Source organism: Leopardus geoffroyi, chromosome A3 (genome assembly GCF_018350155.1).
Source record: "Leopardus geoffroyi isolate Oge1 chromosome A3, O.geoffroyi_Oge1_pat1.0, whole genome shotgun sequence".
Taxonomy (NCBI): domain Eukaryota; kingdom Metazoa; phylum Chordata; class Mammalia; order Carnivora; family Felidae; genus Leopardus; species Leopardus geoffroyi.
The window spans coordinates 27,133,895-27,153,075 of NC_059336.1; the positions used below are offsets into that span (position 1 = coordinate 27,133,895).

The 19,181-nt window shown below is 53.7% G+C and overlaps 1 protein-coding gene and 1 non-coding gene across 10 annotated transcripts in view; both read right to left on the reverse strand.

Annotated features, from left to right (window-relative positions):
- HM13 (histocompatibility minor 13) overlaps window positions 1–19,181 on the reverse strand; it is a 38,910-nt gene that overhangs the window by 7,528 nt on the left and 12,201 nt on the right. For 5 of the 9 annotated variants that reach the window (XR_006703260.1, XR_006703262.1, XM_045444976.1 and 2 more), the window contains 8 exons: window positions 17,072–17,154; window positions 11,921–12,009; window positions 10,186–10,271; window positions 9,982–10,107; window positions 9,118–9,175; window positions 5,884–5,967; window positions 2,736–2,772; window positions 53–155 (listed from right to left, as the gene is read on the reverse strand). Coding sequence is in view for 5 of the 9 variants with exons in the window: in XM_045444976.1 (XP_045300932.1) it covers window positions 53–155; window positions 2,736–2,772; window positions 5,884–5,967; window positions 9,118–9,175; window positions 9,982–10,107; window positions 10,186–10,271; window positions 11,921–12,009; window positions 17,072–17,154 (666 nt within the window). In the remaining 4 variants the exon portion in view is untranslated. Of the gene's footprint in view, window positions 1–52; window positions 156–2,735; window positions 2,773–5,883; window positions 5,968–9,117; window positions 9,176–9,981; window positions 10,108–10,185; window positions 10,326–11,920; window positions 12,010–17,071; window positions 17,155–19,181 lie in introns of all 9 variants that reach the window. The other 4 variants (XR_006703259.1, XR_006703261.1, XM_045444972.1 and 1 more) reach the window with 1 other exon arrangement.
- On the reverse strand, window positions 11,383–11,467 carry TRNAC-GCA. The gene has a single exon. It is a non-coding gene; the product is annotated as a tRNA-Cys (tRNA).

Here is a 19,181-nt window from a genome sequence, read left to right on the forward strand (position 1 = left end):
CTACTACCTGCAGTGAGAACATTCCCGAGGCACCGAGCACAGTCCTACTCACCTGAGCGTGCTTGAAGATGTGCATGATGAAGATGGTAAGGCCCAGGCCGAAGATGTAAGCCGCGAAGCTGGTGTAGAAGTACGTGTGGGTGTTCTTCTTTAAGCTTCAAGAAGGTGTGGGGAGAAAGAGGAGGAGGGTTAGTTACAGGCATGGGAGCAGAGCCACCTCTTCCGCGGGGAGAGCCTCCATGGAGGCTGGCTGGGACGGCTGAGAGTTTGGCACTGGCTGTGTATTCAGGTGCTGCCCCAGCCGTATGTCTTTGGACAAGTCACTTTCCTTCTTTAGGCCTCAGTTTACCCATCTGCAAAACGGGAAAACCACGACCCATCTGCTCAGTGGTTGCGAATATCAAGCGCCATGACCTGTAACAGTGGCTTTAAGACTTCAGCCAACATACAAGTTCCCTAGAAAGCTTGTAAAAAATCCCTCAAAACCAAAAAAACAGCAGACTTTCAGGTCCAAATCCCAGGGAATCTGATTAAATAGGTCTAGGGCAAGGACCAGGAATCTGCATTTTTATTTATTAAAAAAAATTTTTTTAATGTTTTATTTATTTTTGAGACAGAGACAGACCATGAGCGGCAGAGAGAGAAAGAGGAAACAGAATCCAAAGCAGCCTCCAGGCTCTGAGCTGTCAGCACAGAGCCCAATGCAGGGCTCAAACCCACTAACTGTGAGATCATGACCTGAGTCGAAGTTGGACACTTAACCAACTGAGCCACCCAGGCGCCCCCAGGAATCTGCATTTTTAAAAATTATTTTTCAGATATTTTTTAAAGTTTATTTTTGAGAGAGAGACAGAAGGAATGCGAGTGGGGGGGAGGGGCAGAGAGAGAGGGAGACATCTGATCCGAAGTGGGCTCCACACTGACAGCAGAGAGCCCCATGTAGGGTTTAAGCCCATGAACCATAAGATCGTGACCTGAGCTGAAGTCAGGCACTCAACCAACTGAACCACCCAGGCGCCCCTACATTAAAAAATATATATTTATTTTGAGAAAGAGAAAGCACATGCAGACGAGTCGGGGAGGGGCAGAGAGAGGAGAGAGAGAATTCCAAGCAGGTACTGTGCTGTCAGCACATAGACCAGATGCAGGGCTTGAACTCACGAACCATGAGATCATGACCTGAGCTGAAATCAAGAGTCAGATGCTTAACCGGCTGAGCCACCCAGGTGCCCAGGAATGTGCACTTTGAAAAACCACCCAGGAGAATCTCACATGGGGGAGTCATGCTTTGAGAAACACTGATGCAGAAGCTGCAAAGCTGAGTTATTACTTTTCAGTACAGTGGATGTAACAGTTCAGCAACCTGTTCCGTACGCTAAATAGACCCTGACTACCTTGGATAAAGTGCCAGTAGCTTCCTGGAGGCAATTCATCCAAGATCAGCCTCAGAAGGGCTGGATACATTGCCATGACGGGACTTCCCTTTCACATCAGCTCTATGACCTCCGCGTGTTCCCAGCACCATCTGTGGAGTGAATGAGTCCTTCCAGTCCTTTTTCTCCTTGTCCTGGCTGCTGCTGAGCCCAGAGCTGCAAGTGCTCTCGAAGCTATGCTGCCGTGGACCCTGGGGTGAAGCTGACCACTTTGGGCATGCCGCCCGGATTCTGGAACCAGCTCTGAAGGGCTAGCTGATCCTGCAAATCCAGGCTAGGAAGGAGATCCCGCCTCTGAGGGTGCTGGCAGCCGAATGTGAATCCGTGTCCCTAGCCAGTGGCCCAGGGACTCTCCTGGGGTTCTCTCTGTATTGCCTCTGAACAGCCAGGACTACAGCCAGTTGGCACAGATGTGCCTCTACTTACAAACCGGCCAGGTCCCTTCCAAAGGCCGTCTGTAAGCCCACGTTCGTGAGCTCCGAGTGGTACTACACAAATAACCCAGATGTACGTCGGCAGGGTCAAGTTTCATAGGCCAATTCGATTTCAAACTGGTACAGAGTTTCTTGCTATCACTGTCAACACCATTACTGCTTTTGCAACTACTGGGCACGAGGAGATTAAGAAAAGTTCATGAACCACCTCGAAACTTAGCATACATGCTGCCAGCCTTACACAGGGAAGACCGGGCGCCACCTGCTGGTGGGAGGCCCAGGGGCCCAAGTGCTTAGTTAACAGTGCAACCTCTTCTGTCGGAAGTGGGGACTCAAGTTGGCCCCCTTCCCTCTCCCTGTGCTCACTTCCTACAATGGACTGAAAAAATCTGAGTAAAGAGAGGGCGGGAGCAGCTAGAGCAGCTGGGATGCAGTGACCCGACCCTCGGTTGATAATACATGGTGACGGCTGACTGGGCTGCAGCTGGGTTGCCCTGAGGCCCTGTGCTTACTCCCTCCAGATTTTCTTGGTAATACACTACATTCAGAATGCGAAACCTTAGCACAGAAAGGTCAGCTCACTTGGCAAGGACACACAGTGAAAGCACTGTGAGTACCACTAGGACCTTTCGCGTTTAAATCTCTCGGACCGTGATCCTTTTTTCTTTCTGGCCGTAGGCTCTCTGAACACTCAGACGTCAAGTGCAGACAAAATCAGAATTGCACTGGCTGCCGTGGAGGCGGAGGGTCTGATCTCCGAGTTACTCTTCTGGGCATCTGAAAGCCTCTGGGAAGCCCCTGGAGTACCTTGCCCAGAGAAGGCCCCCCACTCATGGAGCTTGAGGGCTAGAATTTCCAGGTAGCTTACCTGATGTCAAAACGTAGCAGCAAAGCAATGAAGATCCCTGTGGGCAGAGAGCCAGGGTTAGACGGTGGCAGGGAAACTGGCACTCAGGAAGGCTCGGGGATGGAGTCCCCTGCCTGGGATGGGGAGGAGTGGGGGGTAGTAAACTAACACGCAACCGGGTCCCCAACCTCGTGTTCCCAGTCATGCAGCAATCACTGGGGAACAAGGGTGTGGCCAACACTGCCAACTGCCAGCAGAAATCCCGCTTCTCTGCCATCAGGCCACCTAGAACAATGAGAAGGTCCCAGGGGTTTGCTTTGGTCTGGGACCACACTGACCCGGCACCTCAGAGCACCACACTGTGTCACACTGGGCCCATCCACCCGTATGTGTCTTGAGGCCTCCTAAGTACCAGGCACTGTAGGCAACAGTAAGCAAGACCACGGCGCACACAGAGCTCAGCTGAGGTGGCAGGAGGTAGACAAGCTGATCAAACAGTAACAAAATGCAATGTAAGATCATACCGTGAAAGGGTGCTTTCTGTGTCATGGGAAGGTCTATCAGGAGATATGCCAGGCTAGGGGGAGTGGAGGGAAAGAGGAAGGCAGGCTTCTTTGAGGAAGTGACACTTGCCAGGGAGAGGGAACGGCACGTGCAAAGGTCCCGAGGAAAGAGGGGCTGGAGTTGTGGCAGGGGTCAAGGCGCCAGCTGAGATTGCACGCAGCCCAGAGCAGGAGATGCAGGGGCTGGACCAGCCATGCAGGGAGGGCCATGGGGCACAAGGAGGAACTGGGTCTCCATCCTGACTAAGGGAACATGTGGAAGAATTAAATTACAAGCAGGGCAAAAACCTAAACAGATTCTGAAAACAAATCATGTGGCAATTGCTTGCTTGGAGGGAGTAGGAGCAAGAAGACCACCCGGAGGCCCTGGGGGAACGCAGGAGAGGATTAACTCTGTCTACCCGCTGCGCTCCTATTCGCACTTCAAAACCCAGCCCAGAGACCCCCAAAAGCCAGAGTCCCCGAGACACAGCAGGCTAGCCCAGACTCTGTATGCTGTTCACATACCAATGTCTGTCCCCCTTACTGGTCTTTGGGCTCAGACAGGGCAAAGGCTGAATCTCGTTTAGTTGAGAGTAGGCTCTCAAGAAACAAAACATTCTGTACTGATCAGAAGCACCGAATGGCAACATACGACTCTTTTTTATTTTATTATCTTATTTTTTACTTATATTTTTAAAAGATTCTATCCTTAAGCAATCTCTACACCCAATGTGGGGCTCGAACCTACAACCCCGAGATCAAGAGTCCCGTGCTCTGCTGACTGAGCCCGCCAGGCGCCCTGACACAGGACTTATTTTAAATCGGGAAATCAATTAATCCTCCCTGAAGACCATGAGGCTGTGTGTGAGAAGGAGCGGGCGGGTGCAATGAGAAGATACATGCTGCCTTTCTGGAAACAAAGCTGGGAACCCAGTGCCCTCCCCCCCGCCCCCCACGGCCAAATTCTACATCTGCTCTCCTACCAATCCAGGGGCCAGAGTTCTGCTAAGAGCTTTCACTCCTAGTAACGCATCTGGTCCTCAAAACAACGGTCTGCAGCAACCCGTTATCCTCTGAAGAGCATCACTGGGGCGCTGTGAGGGTGCCATCAACCTCCACCTACAGAAATTGCTCAAAGACTTAGATACACAGGGACGTGCAGTGACGCCCCGTGCACGCCTCAAGTCCAGAACTATAGCCAACAAGGATACCGGGGAAGTCTGTGGGGGTGCCTGGGGCAGTCGATGTGCTGCACAGTGGGTTGACTGCTTTCCAGGATTCAATTTCTTCTGTCTGACGGAACTGCGTCTCCCTGCCTCCCAGCACTGCAAATTATGGAAACTCCTGAGTTCAAGACCATACCCCCACGTGCCCAGGAACGTGAGCAAGTCTCTGAATCTCAGTTAACTCATCTGTAAAATGGAAATACCCTCTAGCTCCCTGGGCTGCTAGGAGCAGCAAAGACACTGTATGAAAAGCATCCGGCACGGTGGTGGGCACGAAACAGGTGCCTGGCAAATGGTAGCTGTGCTCTTCATCCTCTTCTCACTGTAACTGCTGGTAGAGGGCAGTTCTGACAGTGAAGCCCTTCTCTGCAGACAGACAACTTGACCTGAGTCCTGGCCCTGGCCCGGCGCCAGCGTGTGAAGGTGTGTTGAGTCCATTTACCTCTGAGCCTCAGTTCCCTCACTGGTGAAAGAGAAAACCGCTGCCTTACCGCACACAAAATCCAAGTGTCACGACGGAAGTGCCTATGGCACCTCAGGTTATTAGAACTGCTGTTACTTCTTCGAGTGAAGAATAGGTTGGCTTTTCATTTGTTCTTTCTTTCAAGCAAGCACCAGGGGTGCTTCTGGTCCTTTGAGTATGAGCCTCTGGACTACAGGAACAAGTGTCCCCTTTGGACCCCTGTCACCAGGATGTGCGTATCCCGGGCACAGTTGCTGCAGCTACGCGCAGAGCAGCAGCTCTGAGTCTTCTGACTGGTGGTTCAGGCTGCCGGCACCCCAAGGCAAGGCTGTGGGCCTCCAGAGATGCATGCCCACAGCCACAGGTACACTGGCGCCCACATGCAGACGGTTCAAAGGTCAGCTCATGTGGACGAGCAGGCGTGTGCCACACGTCCCTCTGCCCAGAGTACAGAAGCCCACGCTCACGGCGCCTGTGTCCACACACCCGGGCACATTCTCCTGGGAGCTGGGGGAGGAGGACCACAGGGGCCTTGGCAGTTCTAGCATATTGGTAATACCTATAAACACTGGCAAGGGAAGCGTACATGTGTAGGTGTGAGAAGGGTCATGAACTGTGTTCTTCACAGAACATGGTTCTGTCGGCCACAGACACTTTTGCAGCTCTTGAGTAAGGTGTGTTCCGTCAGATCAGAAGCTCTGTGGGGACAGTCTCACTCACTGCCATCCCTCCAGTACCCAGCTCAGGGCCAGGCATGTGATTGGCGCTCTACAATGTGTGCTGAGACCCTGGGCTGAGCCACAGGGTGGGTGTCTGGAATCGCCCAGCCTCACCCTTCCAGGTTCCCGGGCGGGCGAGACTGTCTCACAGTGCTCCTGCCCCACCTTTCAGTCCCTCCACCACTTGCACTGCGGCCCCCACCCCATCCCCGTCACCTGGAATGACGATATCTCCAAGTCCCAGCATGGCAAAGTTGTCTGCCTCGAGGCCCTTCTCCAGCAGGTCCTGGGGAAACACCACTGTGGGGGGGAGGTGGGGATGTAAGGAATCGGCGAAAGCCCAGCTCAGACCACCTCCCAGCCTCCCCACCTCTGTGACACAAAACTTGCACACCTGCGGTCAAGGGGGCAGGGGAAGTAAGAGGATGCTGACAGGTTGAATGGCAAAGCCTCCACCTGGAATCACGGCCGGTTAGGAGAGGAAGAATCGAAGCTAAGACTCACACACCATACCCTTTCGGTGACCTCTGATAGCTATGGAACCCTTTGGTTAAGTGGGATTGACCCTAAAGCCACATGTACAAATGAGACCAAAGAGCCCATGCGGTGCTGACATCTCAAAGGCTTTCCGTCTCACTACAGCAGGGGTAGAGACAGGTGGTGGGCCTGGTCCGCAGCAGGGAGCGCCCCGGCTATAGGCTCCTTCTGGATATGCTGAATGGAAAAGGCCACATTCCTACTCTCTGTACTTAAAGCCCCCCACTCGAAAACCACGCTGACCCACCTGCTTATTTATATAAACACACACTGAGATAAATGCCTCCTTCTGTGTTATGGCAAGAGGTGGCTGTCACCGGACTTCACCCACAGCATCTTGCAAGCTATGCAGGAGAGCAATTAGGTGTGGGCTTCAGGGTCAGACTGAGTGGGTCTGAATCCTGGCTCTGCTTGTGACTTTGCACAGGTCACTTAACTGCTCTGTGCCTTAATTTCTCATCTGTGAAACAGGTATAAAGAACTGACCCCATAGGGCTGTGTGAGGATCAGATGATTTGCACACATTGCTAACCGTCACCCCATGCCTTCTTTTTTTTAATTTAATTTTGATATGTTTTTATTTATTTTTGAGAGAAAGCGAGTGAGCAGGGGAGGGGCAGAGAGAGGGAGTCACAGAATCTGGAGCAGGCCCCGGACTCTGAGCTGTTAGCACAGACCCTGCTGTGGGGCCTAGCTCTGGCCAATGATATGTAAGCAGAGGTAAACTGGGGGAGGCTTGTGCCTCCCTAGTGAACACCCAGATGCCCTTCCCCTCCCACTTCTTCCCACATTGAATGCACAGTCACAGCGATTTACAGATCTCCTCATTCAATCTTCCCAATCCTGCTACTATCCACTTCGAAGTGGCGGATGTGGAAACCAGGCCCCAGAGAGGTGAAGCCTCTTGCCTAAGGCCACACAGCCAGCAAGTGTCAGATCTGGGATTCTAGACCAGGCAGCCTGACTTAACCACTGTGCTATCCTTCCTGAGCTCTACGCCTAGCAGTGGAGGGCAATGGGGCTTCTCCCCACGCTGGAACCCAAGTATGATAGTGTCACGTCCCCCTTCAGAGTCTTCCAGTAATTCACTCACCGCCCACTGGGCAGCCCAGGCTTCTTGGCACGATACTCTTGACTTCCCCAACCTGGCCTCTTTTCTGCTGCTCCCCTAAACTCAGCCATGAGAATCCCTCCCTGATTCTCTGCTCCCGGGGCCCTCCATGCATTTCTGTGCCTCTGCCCTTTGCATACTGCCCCCGCCTGCTCGGCAAACATGTGTTCATCCTTCATGAAAGCTTTCCTGGCACCCTGGCTGGCTTCATCTATCACAGCACGTGGGGAAGAGCTGCTGTTCCGGCTGGCCCAGCATCTGTTCTCCTGCTGGAGAACTGCCTTGCTTTACGTCCTTGGTTCTGGGGGATGGCCAATTCAAATACTCTGCTCCCAGACACTGAGGAGGGCAGTGACCCAGGCCTGTCCATTGTGATACCCCATCTTCCCAGTGGGAGGGCCTGGCTCATGGGCTGGGTTGGGCCCCATCAGTTTATTCAAGCCCAAGCTGGCAGAAACTCCTTTCCTCGGGGTCTCTGAGCCGGGACCATAGCATCTGGGAGCAGCATTGGCCAGGAGCCTGTCTAGCTCATGGAGGCCAGTCTGCAGCAGTGGTGGGTATGACTGTGAGAAGGACAGTTATTTCTTGCTTCTCCAAGGCTGGCTTCACCCTGGCTGCCAAGTGCCCGTGGCGCTCACTTCTCAATGACGATGCCTTCCCAACAGGACACTACCCTCTTCCTTGCGATCGGCCTGACTCATCCTATCTTCTTCTTTGGGTCTCGTGATCCCAGGAGGTGACTGAGTGGTTTGAGCCTTAAACGTAAAGCTAATCATACTTTTCCCACCTCCTTGCTGATGACCAGTTTGGATTTGGGCCTGTGGGGGAAAAATCTCTTTCTGATGAGAGAGACACTAAGTTCCCTCTCTGCCCCTGGACACGGGCAGTTAGTGCTAGGAACTGTGGCAGCCAGCTTGGGACCACGGAGTGATGAGCTGAAGGGACAGGGGAACGTGTTGAAGACGGTGGTGTGGACACTGGAGCAAGCCAGCTCTTGGGGCCTCCACCCTGTGAGGGTCATTAACTCACTCCTGAGACGCTCTGCCATGGGCCTGCTATAGCGTAAGATAAAATTTCCACACTGCTTGGGGCGCCTGGGTGGCTCAGTCGGTCGAGCGTCTGACTTCAGCTCAGGTCACGATCTCACGGTTGACAAGTTCGGGCCCCGTGTCAGGCTCTGTGCTGACAGCTTGGAGCCTGGAGCCTGCTTCGGATTCTGTGTCTCCCTCTCTCTCTGCCCCTCCCCTGCACATGCTCTGTCTCTCTCTGTCTCAAAAATAAATAAATATTAAAAAAAAAATTAAAAAAAAATTTCCGCACTGCTCACTGACGCCTAGGTGCCTACAGCTAGACTTTCTCATATTTATACAACGGGTAGCTACACCAAAGAACAAAACCTGAGCAGTGGGAGGGGTCTGGGACAGACGGCGCCCATAGCTAGGCATCCAGTGAGGCTTCAGGTCTCAGCGTGGAATCTCCTTTCCTGGAGAGTCCTCGCACGCCCCACCACAGGCTGTGTCAGATGCCCCCTCTGTGCTGGCTCCCCTCCAGCTCATCCCGTGTCACACTCCACTGGGCCCGAGCGGCCGGACGCCAGGACCTGGGCAGAGGGTGGCTGCGCACGAACACAGCCAGATGAGTCTAAGAGGGGAAAGAAACCAGCCTGAGACACAGGGAAGCCTGGGGGAGGAGGAGGTGCGTGGGGAAGAGCCAAAGGAGAGGTACTGACCAAAACAGGACCACGAGGGGAAGGGCCATGAGGCAGAAGCAGAGGGGCTCCCCACAAGGATGTGGTCACTTACGTTTTATTGGTGCCTCAAAGGACTTGGCCACTGTCACCATCACGTTGGTGCCAAATACCTAGGAGGAGAAGACAGGAGTCTGGAGGGAGGTGAGGGCCAGGTGGGAAAGAATGGCTGTCCTAGGGGTTCTGGATGCGATGCTGCCTGAGATCCGCAGGGAGGGGCAGGGAGTGAGGAGGCGCTCCAGAGCAGATGTGAAGCTGAGATTAGGTGGCCACCGATACTGGTCACATGGACACCTCATGGGGCTCCTGGTTCTGGGCAACAAACGGACGATTCGAAGGAGCTGGAAGAGGGCCTCTGATGGCCACAGCCAGGCCTCCTGCTTGCCCAGGGCTCTGCCCCGCCCAAGAGATAAAGTCCTTCAGTACCACCCACTTAAGGTGGACAGAGGCTGCGTGAGGCCAGGGAAAGGGGGCCTGAGTCAGGCTGACCTTGATGCCTCGGCAATGCCTGTCGGGAGTGTGTGTGGCAGGTCCCTCGGCCCAGGGCTGGTGTGTGCCAGGGCGTACTGCCAACAGCAGCCTCTGTCCTCGGATCAGTGCCCTCACTGGGCCCATTCATCATCATTAACCGCCCCTGCCTGAACTCTGAGTCTCAGTTCACTTGCTGGGAAGACATGGGAAAGGAAGTGTCCTGCCAGGGCCACCAGTGGGAAGAGGCGAGAGTGGCTGGAAGGCACCGGGCACACCGTGGGCTCGTAGCCGAGGGGGGAGTCTATTCTCTCATCGTTTCACAGATGAGGGCAAGCGGACCCAGAGAGGACCCGCTCCGGGGTCTTGCCTTCCACCAGATGACTGCCGCCGGGGCCAGAGAGACAGGGAGGAGGCAGCGAGGGGCCCTCTGTGTCCCTGCCTGACTCACCCAGAAGACATCGTAGATGAAGAGTCCGCCCAGCAGGATGCAGCCGGTGCTGACATTGTTCAGGTGTAGGAGCTCCACCCCGTTAAGGGAGAAGGCCAGGCCGAAGAGGTTGTTGGCAATCCAGTGCTGGGGAAAGCAGGGAGTGAGATCAGCTATCTGCCCCCTCTGCCCCCACGTCCCCTCCCCCGGGCCCTGGCTCCTTACCTTCCTCAGCAGGTACCAGACGCCCACAATGCTGCTCAGGCCCAGGCACACCAGGTCCTTGGCGTCAAACTCATAATTGATGATCTCTGGGCAGAGAGGCCGGGTAAGTCCACTCCCCGGGGCGGGGCTGCCCCTCCCACCTGTCAGCCCCTGGACGGAGGAGGGCATGGCTGTGGGCACCGTCAGAGCCTCCCCAGCAACCCCCCCTCCCCGATTTCCTAGCGGAGGGTCTGGAGGCCCAGAGAGAACTCAGGCCTGGCACAGGGTCAGTGGGAGGTGGTCCAAGGTGCCGGAAGCACAGACACAGCATTTGTAGTTGGGTGACCTTGGGGGAGGCAGTTCCCTCTCTGAGCTTCAGTCTCCTCCTCTGTAACAAGGGGTTTGCAGCACCTCCCCGATAGAGCCGCCACGGGGACCAAGTGAGATGGTCCTTAGAAATCACTCAGCACAGTGCCTGGCACACAGTGGGGGCTCAATGAATACTAGCTGCCACTGAGCCCCAGTCTTTGGCTAGGTCCCAGTTCATTCAGGAGTCTCTCTACTTTGCCACCAAAGGAAACCAAGAAGGTTGCTGGCAGCCCTACCTCACCAGCAAAGGAGGAAGAAGAAGTAGGTAAGAGTGGGAGGCCTGGAGAGAAAGCAGGAGGGAGTCCGAGTCTGCTCCCGTGGGGAGCCCTATGGTAGACGTCCCTTTACAGCCAATCTCTGTCACTTTCAAGTTTCCTAGTGAGGAAGCCTAGGGAGGTGGTGGGGCTTGCCCACGATCACGGAGTGCAGCCATTTCTTTCAGATTCTGGAGTGGAGTGGACTGCTGGTTGGCCCCAATTTCTGTTCTCTCCTCTGCGGTAATAGCACCCTGGCGATTTTTAACTGGACATGAGGTCAGTTAGCTCACGGCCACATCTTCTGGCTTGCCCTGTAGCTAAAACGGGCCCATGATACAGCTGCCTCTCCCTCCCTGTGGAGGGACGGTACATCATCCTGGGCCTAAGGGCCACCCGAGTGTGGCAGAGTACAAGACAGATGAAACCTGGGACCCCAAAGACTCTGTGGTGTAAGCTTAGCCTTTTTTTTTTTTTTAATTTAAAAAAAATGTTTATTTATTATTAAGAGACAGAGCATGAGCATGGGAGGGACAGAGAGAGGGGGAGACAGCAGAATCCCAAGCGGGCTCCAGGCTCTGAGCTGTCAGCACAGAGCCCGAGGTGGGGCTCGAACTCACGGAGTGTGAGATCACGACCTGAGCTGCAGTCGGTCGCTCAACCAACTGAGCCACCCAGGCGCCCCTCATAGTTCTCCATTTTTTTTCAAGCCAAAGAACCCCTTTTCCAAGTCTTGGTGGGAGAGTAATCACACTAAAAGTAGGTATGACACAAGGAGCCATGACAGCCAGCTTGACTGAGTGCTCCTGTGAGCCAGGCAGGGTGCTGAGTGCTCCCCTCATCACGTACTCGCAGTCCCAACAACATGCCTATGAGGGAGGTACTAGATTATCATTTTCATTTTACAGATGAAAAAAAAAAAACCCAACAAAACACCCAAGGCTCGGAGAGGTAAAGGCGTTCACCCAGAGTCCTATGTGTAGGTAGCAGCAGAGTGGGGACGGGAGCCCAGGCAGTGTAATTCGAGAGCCCACCTTTTCCATCACTCGCTTTGTTGGAGAGCCCCGAATTTGGAGACAAAGGGGAACGGAGGTGGGAGATCCCCAAGGCAAGGGAAAGCGGGCAGCACTGACCTTCCTTGTTCTCCCCAGAGCCCTGTGTGAAGAGAAGCTGGTACTGTCGATTCGGGAAGTTGGCTGGAAAAAACTTATTCATGAAGGGGCTGGAAGGAAAGACAAAGCAGGTTGGCAAACTGGGCCCCCACGGGCAGTCACAGCCCCAACACCACCTCAGAGGCACCCACTCACAGCTCTTGCCCTCTGGCACCCTCACGGCTGCCCCGGTGGGGAAGAGTCATTGTCCCTATTTTACAGATGGAAACAGAGACCCTCAGAGAGTTAGTGACCGCCCGGGGTCAACAGCTGAGGGTCTCTGAGCGGAGACGCGAACCTAGGCCTCTGGACTCCTAGTGCTTCCACACTGCCTCTTGGTTATCGTCCAAGAAGCACGAAGCAGGGGCAGACTTCCATGTAAAATGCATTTTTAGGACAGCAAGAGAGGCCAAAGCCTGGTCCGCTTACTGTCTCTGTGAGAGTCCTTTGTCAAGAATGCCTATTCTTGGACTCCCTTCCAGACCTATCAAGTCAGATGACCTGATGGTTACTGCCTACCTCTGACTCCATGACTTGTCAGGCCTGGATTTTTATAAACTCAGCTGGACTCAATTAGCTGGATGAATCACAGCCCCAAGGTGGGGGGTGGGGGGTGGGGGGAAGCACCTCACATTCACTTCTTCCATGAGGCCTCTGTTGCCCAGGATGGGCTTAGCTTCATCTCTGGAAAAACTGTCTCTGATTATCCAGTGTACTCTATGCCTTGGCCAGGCAGGCAACGGAAATTCTTTTCTGGATCACCTTCAGAGAAAGATGAGCAGATAAGGACCTCTTGGCCCAGCCTGGCCCTGGGGGTAGCCCAGCCCGGAAGACTATTCTGTCATATACCAGGCTGTGTGGCCTTGGGCGACTCACTTCAGTGGCTCATCTCCTCAGCTGTATGTCAGGGTAATAATACCACTGTCTGAAAGGGTTGCTGTAAAGATAGAGAGAAGGCGGGGAAGAGGCTTTAGTCCAGCTCTGGACCCACAGCAGGGAGGTAAGAACTGTGAGTGTCCATCAGCATTGGCACTTGTCCAGAGCATGAGCTCAAAAGCATTTGGCAACACCGGATCAGACTGACAATGGCAGATGAGGTGGGCAAATCCAGGATGGTGCTCCCGACTGGTAGGTAAATGGAGGCAGGCCAAGAGGTACCCAGGGCACAGCAGTAAAGGCAGGGAAAGAGAGCTCCCTTTCTAAGACCCTGGAGGTTAGAGAAAGAAGATGTGGAGTTAAGAACTATTTTAGGGCCTCAGTTTCCCCACTCATCACACAGCCAACGCCTGTCTGCAGGGCTGTGCCATGAACGAGAAGGCTTTGTGAACAGAAGTGTAGTGGGCACAAGGACGGAACCGGGAGCAAGCTTCCACAGGAGGGCTCTGAAGAGGTGGGGGGCAGAGGCTGGGACAGGTAAGGCTGGAAACTACTTTCAGCTCCGTTTGCTGAATCATTTTTGGGAGACGCTGGGCCAGAGCTTGAAGCAGAGTCCGAGAAAAGGCTGAGAAGCTAAGCCCTTCACCGCAGCTCGGTCTCTTCCTGAGGAGCTTGACGCTGAACTTGGGAACCAGCAGGGTGCAGTGGCTGAGAACACAGACTCTGGGAGCCAGACTTCCTGGCTTTAAATCCTGACCCGGTCACCGATTAATTGCGTGACCTTGGGAAAGCTACTTAACTGTTCTGTACAACGGTCTCTTCATCTGGATCATTTGGAACACTACGATAATATCTTTCTCTTAGTTATTAAGGGTATTAAATGAATGCTCGACACCCTGTAAGCTCAACTGCAGCTTCGACTTAAAGTAGGAAGTCTCTAGACTGACGACTTGGTTATCCCTAGAAAAGAAGGGCTGCTGGAGGACATGGGACAGGAGTCAAGCAACCTGGCTGGTGAGGCTGAACCTGAGAGAAGGGGTCCTGTCTCATCACCTTCACCCCCACCCACCACAGGCCTGGTGCCTGGGAGGCAGGTGGTAAGCAAACGCTTGCTGAATGCCTCTGAATGCAGACTTTGTAGCAGGCAGATTCTTTCTGGCCCTTGATGGTTCACATCAAACCTAAATAAAGGTCACTGCTTCCTGCTGGGAAACCACATCCTGGTGCCCTTCTCCCCTGGGAGTGGAAAGCAAGGGGCAGTGAAACTGGCCTTTTCCTCCCGGGGTGGCAGATTTTTGCCTTGTGGGCCCCTTTCCCTCTAAAGGTCAGCGCAGATATGATAAAAATAAGCTGAGGTTCCCTTGGCAGGAAGGGTGCTGGCAGGGGCTCGAGTTTCGGTGGCTGTACGAGGTGAAGGCAGGTGGCCGGCCAGGCGATGGCAGCGGGGGTGGAAGGATCCATGAGAATCTCCTCCCGGGGCTGACCTGGCTCGGGGCAGGCTCTTCCAGCCCTTCAGCAGGTCTGTTCCCCACCCCAGTCCTCTGGGGACCGCAGGACTGCTCCAAGGGGACAGCCAGTCACCCCCTCCAAGCTCTGCTTCCCCTTTACTCTCACCAAATTGGAAAGAACATGGGCTGCAAAGTCGGACAGACCTCGGCTCAAAACCCCGTCTGCTCCCACCAGCTGTGAATCCCGGGGGTCACACAACCCCTTGGAGCCACACCTTCCCTAATCCCACCTTCAGACCCTCTGGTTTGGATCCCGACAGAGGTCTGACTCCAAGTCTGGATATAAACAGCTCATGGAAATGCTAACAACACTGTAGACTTTCTTCCATAAAGTATTTGAGGAAACTCAATTTGACTGAAGAAGAAAAATAAATTTAATTTTTGGCTCAGCTTTCTAAACAATGTGATTAAATTATGCCCTCCGCCCTTTTTGCTAAAATTATTTGCATCTGATCAGTTCTCTTCCCTGTAAATTTTCCAAAGCAATTTCTTTCATGCCACTGTTTTTGGTCCATATGCAATTTTTCAGAGGACAGCCCTGACCCTGTGCGGTGAACACCTTGCCTGTCCCTGGTCATCTGTTAGCCTTAGGACGTCGGATTTTCCCATGGGTCAAATACCGTGCCCTCAACTTTATCAAGAAAATGACTCCTCCGTGAAGTTTTGGTCACTGATATAGTTTTTACTACACTCACTTCCATTTGCTGTTGGTTCTATTCCCGTCAGTAGTTTCTACCAGTCAAAATCACGAATTAGTTAAAAGACAGACAAACAAAATATACTGGGTTCTCTCACTCTGAGGTGGGGGTTGGGCCACCAAGAGGCCTGGGAATCTCAAGCCTCTCAGATGCAGGGGTGGGATGGGTGAAAGGGGGGGAGGGCGATCCTAATCATCATGGGGAAGGAGGGGCCCCAGTGCCTGGAAATGACTGCCCCCACCCCACCCCAGATCCATCAGATAGGAAGGTCCGCCCTTTGAGACCGGGTCTGCCTCTATCTTGCTGCTAGGTCCAAGTTACCTAGGTAGGTTCTCTGAGCCTTAATTTTAAGGACGGGGCTGGACTAAAGTTCTCATAAGATGGCCAGAACAAGATTTTGTGGGTAAAGGGTAGGTACAGTTGAAGACAACAATGAACTCAGTCAAAAGACCAGAGTTCAAGTATGCGACCCTGGGCCAGAAGCACAACTCACTGTGTGCCCAGCACCGAGCTCCAGGCAGGTGATAGATGTGGCTCGCTTGCTCCTTCCCACGCCCCAATGAGGAGGTGCTGTAGTGCCTCTGTCTTATAGGTGAAGAAACTGATGCTCAGATGGCTTGAGAAACTTACACAAATCATGCAGCCGGCAGAGCCGGCCTTGGTCCCAGGACCAACTGTCTCTTGAACCCACGCTCTTGATTACCAACCACACTGTCCTGCCAGTGTGCCTAGAGAAGCAAAGCCAAACTCAAATGTCTTCCAATGCCTTTGGTGAGCAGGCCCTGCTCTTCCTCTCTAGCTTTCTCTCTGACTACTGTGGAAAGATCCTGACTGTGCCTTGACTGCATAGAGACCTTCCAGCTCCTGGCTTCCCCCTCTCCTTCACACCTCTTCCAGGTTTCCTACCCTTCAAAGTTGACTACAAATTGAGTTCCTTCATTCTGGGAACTTCCTGGTCTGCTGGCCACCTCATGGTCAGTGGTTCTCAACCTGAGGCTGTACCACCCCAAGGGATCAGGTGAAAACAGCTGGGGACGCTTTTGTAGTCACAAGCTAGGGGATGGGCTGGGGACACAACTCCCATTTGGTAAGCAGGGCTAGAGATGCCAAATGTTTACAACACACGGAGAACTGGCCTGTCCATAACGTTAACAGCAGCACCCCCTGAGGGCCTCTGGCCTAGGTCCTTCATCCCCACAGAACGGACATAAGCACGTGGCAGTCTTAGCAGGCTGGCAGTGAGAAGATGGGCTTCTGGGGTCACCCAGACCTGGATTTGAATCTTGGCTCTGCTGCTTATCCAATGTGTGATCCTAGCCAATTCCTTAATCTCTTTGAGCTTCAGTTTCTGAAGATAACACAGGATTAAAAGCAACAGCTAACCTCATAAAGTGACCTGGCAGATGAGCACAGGTAATAATGGCAACGACAGTTAAGTCACCGGACACATCAGGTGCCAGATGCTATGCGAAAAGCTTTCCACACGACCCACGAGGAAGGTTCCGTTATTTTCCTCCACGTTCAGGTGAGGAAATTGAGGCCAGAGAGATTAAATACCTGGCCCAAAGCCACAGGGCTATTAAGTAGCAGAGTCTGGATTCAAATTCAGGTAATCAAATTCCAGAGCCTGCACTCTTCTCACTATACTACCTCTGTCTCATTATGAAATAAGATCACGTGGGAGAAGCCGGGCTCAGTGCTTGGTGCACAACAGCCTACAACACCTGGCAGGTGGCACTGGTATTCCCCACCTCAGCACCGTGACGACTGACATCACGTTACTGCTCACAAATTAACTTTCCCGACAACCGTACTGGTGGGAAACACCCACTGGATACTCTTGTGACTCCTTGTAAGGAAACTGTGTCCCCCAGAGGTTAAGGTTCTTGTTCTAGGTCATCCACGGTGTAACACAGGGGAAAGGTGCCCTTGGGTTTTACAGCCAGGATTCAAACCTGGCTCTGAATGACGCCAAAGGTCATGTTCTCATCCAAGACCCTGTACTGGTTCCTGAGAAAGCTGCTTCAAATGTTGCAGAGATGCCTTCTGACCTGATGGTGTGGGACAGGGCCAGGATCCCCAGCACGAAGAAATACATGGACAGCAAGAGGTTGATGTACTCCTGGGAAAATATCTGAGGCAGAAATAAAAAAAGAAACAGGAAGTCAGGGTTGCCAGTGGCTAGGAGGAAACCAGAGTCCCTGCTTCTCTTCTCCAGGCTGGTCTCACCCGCTGGAGTTAGGGAACGGTGTCAGGAAGAATCTCAGGGAGTGCTAGGGGCCTTCTAGCTCCTGTGGCTATAGAGAAGAAGGGAGGAACCTCAGGTCCCCAGATGCACTCGCAAAGGAGTCTGTACTTTTGGGCTTGGTGGCCCCGCTATCGGGAGACAGGCAATAGATTTGTGCTCAGCGTCCTTGGGTGGGAATCACGGGGGAGGACAGTCTGGAGTGCAGAGTCCCAAGGCAGTCATCTGAACCTCAGAATGCCCTCTTCCAAGTTTCCTTCTCCTTGCCCAAATATCTAGGGAGCCCCCTACGGCGGCCACCAACGCCCCAAGCACACTAGTTACAAGTCACTCGTGCCTGGCTCCATCCTCTACGTTATGTGCTTCTGGATGACTCCTCCCATGGTGATGGCTGGAAGTTACGACAGCAGGCCCTGACTTCTGCTTCTCGGCCTTACTGTCAAGCTCTCTTTCACTGTGTTCCGAAGCCAGCTGTCACTGTTGTGAATTCAGGAGTCTGGGAAGCCTCTGCCATCTCACTCCATGTTTTCCGCACCCTCTGCTGAGTTTGTTTTTAGGAGGGTTTGTAGCCGTGGTATGGGGCAAAGGGGCACCAGGCACTTGCAAGGAGGCTGTTACGGAATCTGTCTAAACGCCTGTCTCCCCTCACTGCTCCCCTACTTCAAGCCTCGCTTTCATAAGCTCGAGACTCATACGCTCACTTCGGCCCTCACCACCCCCGACGGTCACTGCAGACCTTCTCAGCTGCGGCTCATGCCACACTGTTCTCCTTCTACTTGCTGTGGCCACAGTGGCCCTTCTGCAGGGCCCTGTCGGCGCCACAGCCCCGGCACAGTTAGCCAGCCTGTGTACACACTCTTCTCTCCTCGCCTAGGCCACTCTTCCCTCTTTAGCTCTCAGCTCGGAGCAACTCTCCTGGGTACAACCACCCCTCATCAATTCAGCTCACATTTACTGATTGCCTACTATGCGCACGGCATCGTGAGAGCCCCTGGGGATACAGCAAGGAATGAGGCATACAAGTCCCTGCCCTCGTGGAGTTCATGAGCCAAAGAATCCCAAAAGAAACAAATATGCACTATATTTTGTCAGGGGGTAATGCTGTTCAGAAAAGCAGAGCCGGGCAAGGAGACAGAGAGAAGAGGGGAGAGCTGCTCCTGTAGACAAGTGGCCAGGGAAAGCCTCCCAATGGGAAGATATTTCTGTTGTTCAGGAGGAGAACCTTAACGAAGCAAGAGAGCTGCTGTGAGGATACTGGAGGGCCGGGGGGCGGGCAGGGGAAGCATTTGGGGCAGAGGTGAGGGTGAGTGCAAAGGTCCTGAGGTGGGTACATTGCTTATGTGTGTGGGGAACAGTGAGGGCCTGTGAGCTTGGAGCCGAAGGAGTAATGGGATGGTGTATCAGGAGATAAAGCTGGGAAGGTAAGAGGGAGAGAAACCCTGCAGTGCCACGAGAAAAACTAGATTCTTCTGGGTGAGGCAGGCTGGTATTGGAGGCTGAGGGCAGGGCTATGACTTGACCTGACGGCGTGAGAGGATCCCATGCTGCTGTGTGGAAGACGGACTCCACAGGGCAAAGGTGGAAGCAGACAGCCTGGTGAGGAGGGCACTGCATAGTCTGGCGGATGGAGGACGGTGCCCTCAGCTGGGGGACGGAGGGAAGGGATGAGCAGCAGTCAGATTCCAGATCTGTTCTGGACCGGCAGAAGCGGAGGTGCTGCTGTCTGAGATGGGGGGTGCAGGGGGGGGGTGGGGGCAGGAGCAGGTTCCCGCTAGCTAGGCTGGCTCTTCCGTGCTTCCCTGGTGCTACAGACCTTGCCCCTGCGATGCTTCCCGGGACCGTCACTTCGCATTTATCGATGTGATTGACTGGTGTCCACCTCCACCAATTAATAAGAAGCTCCTAGAGGGCAGGAA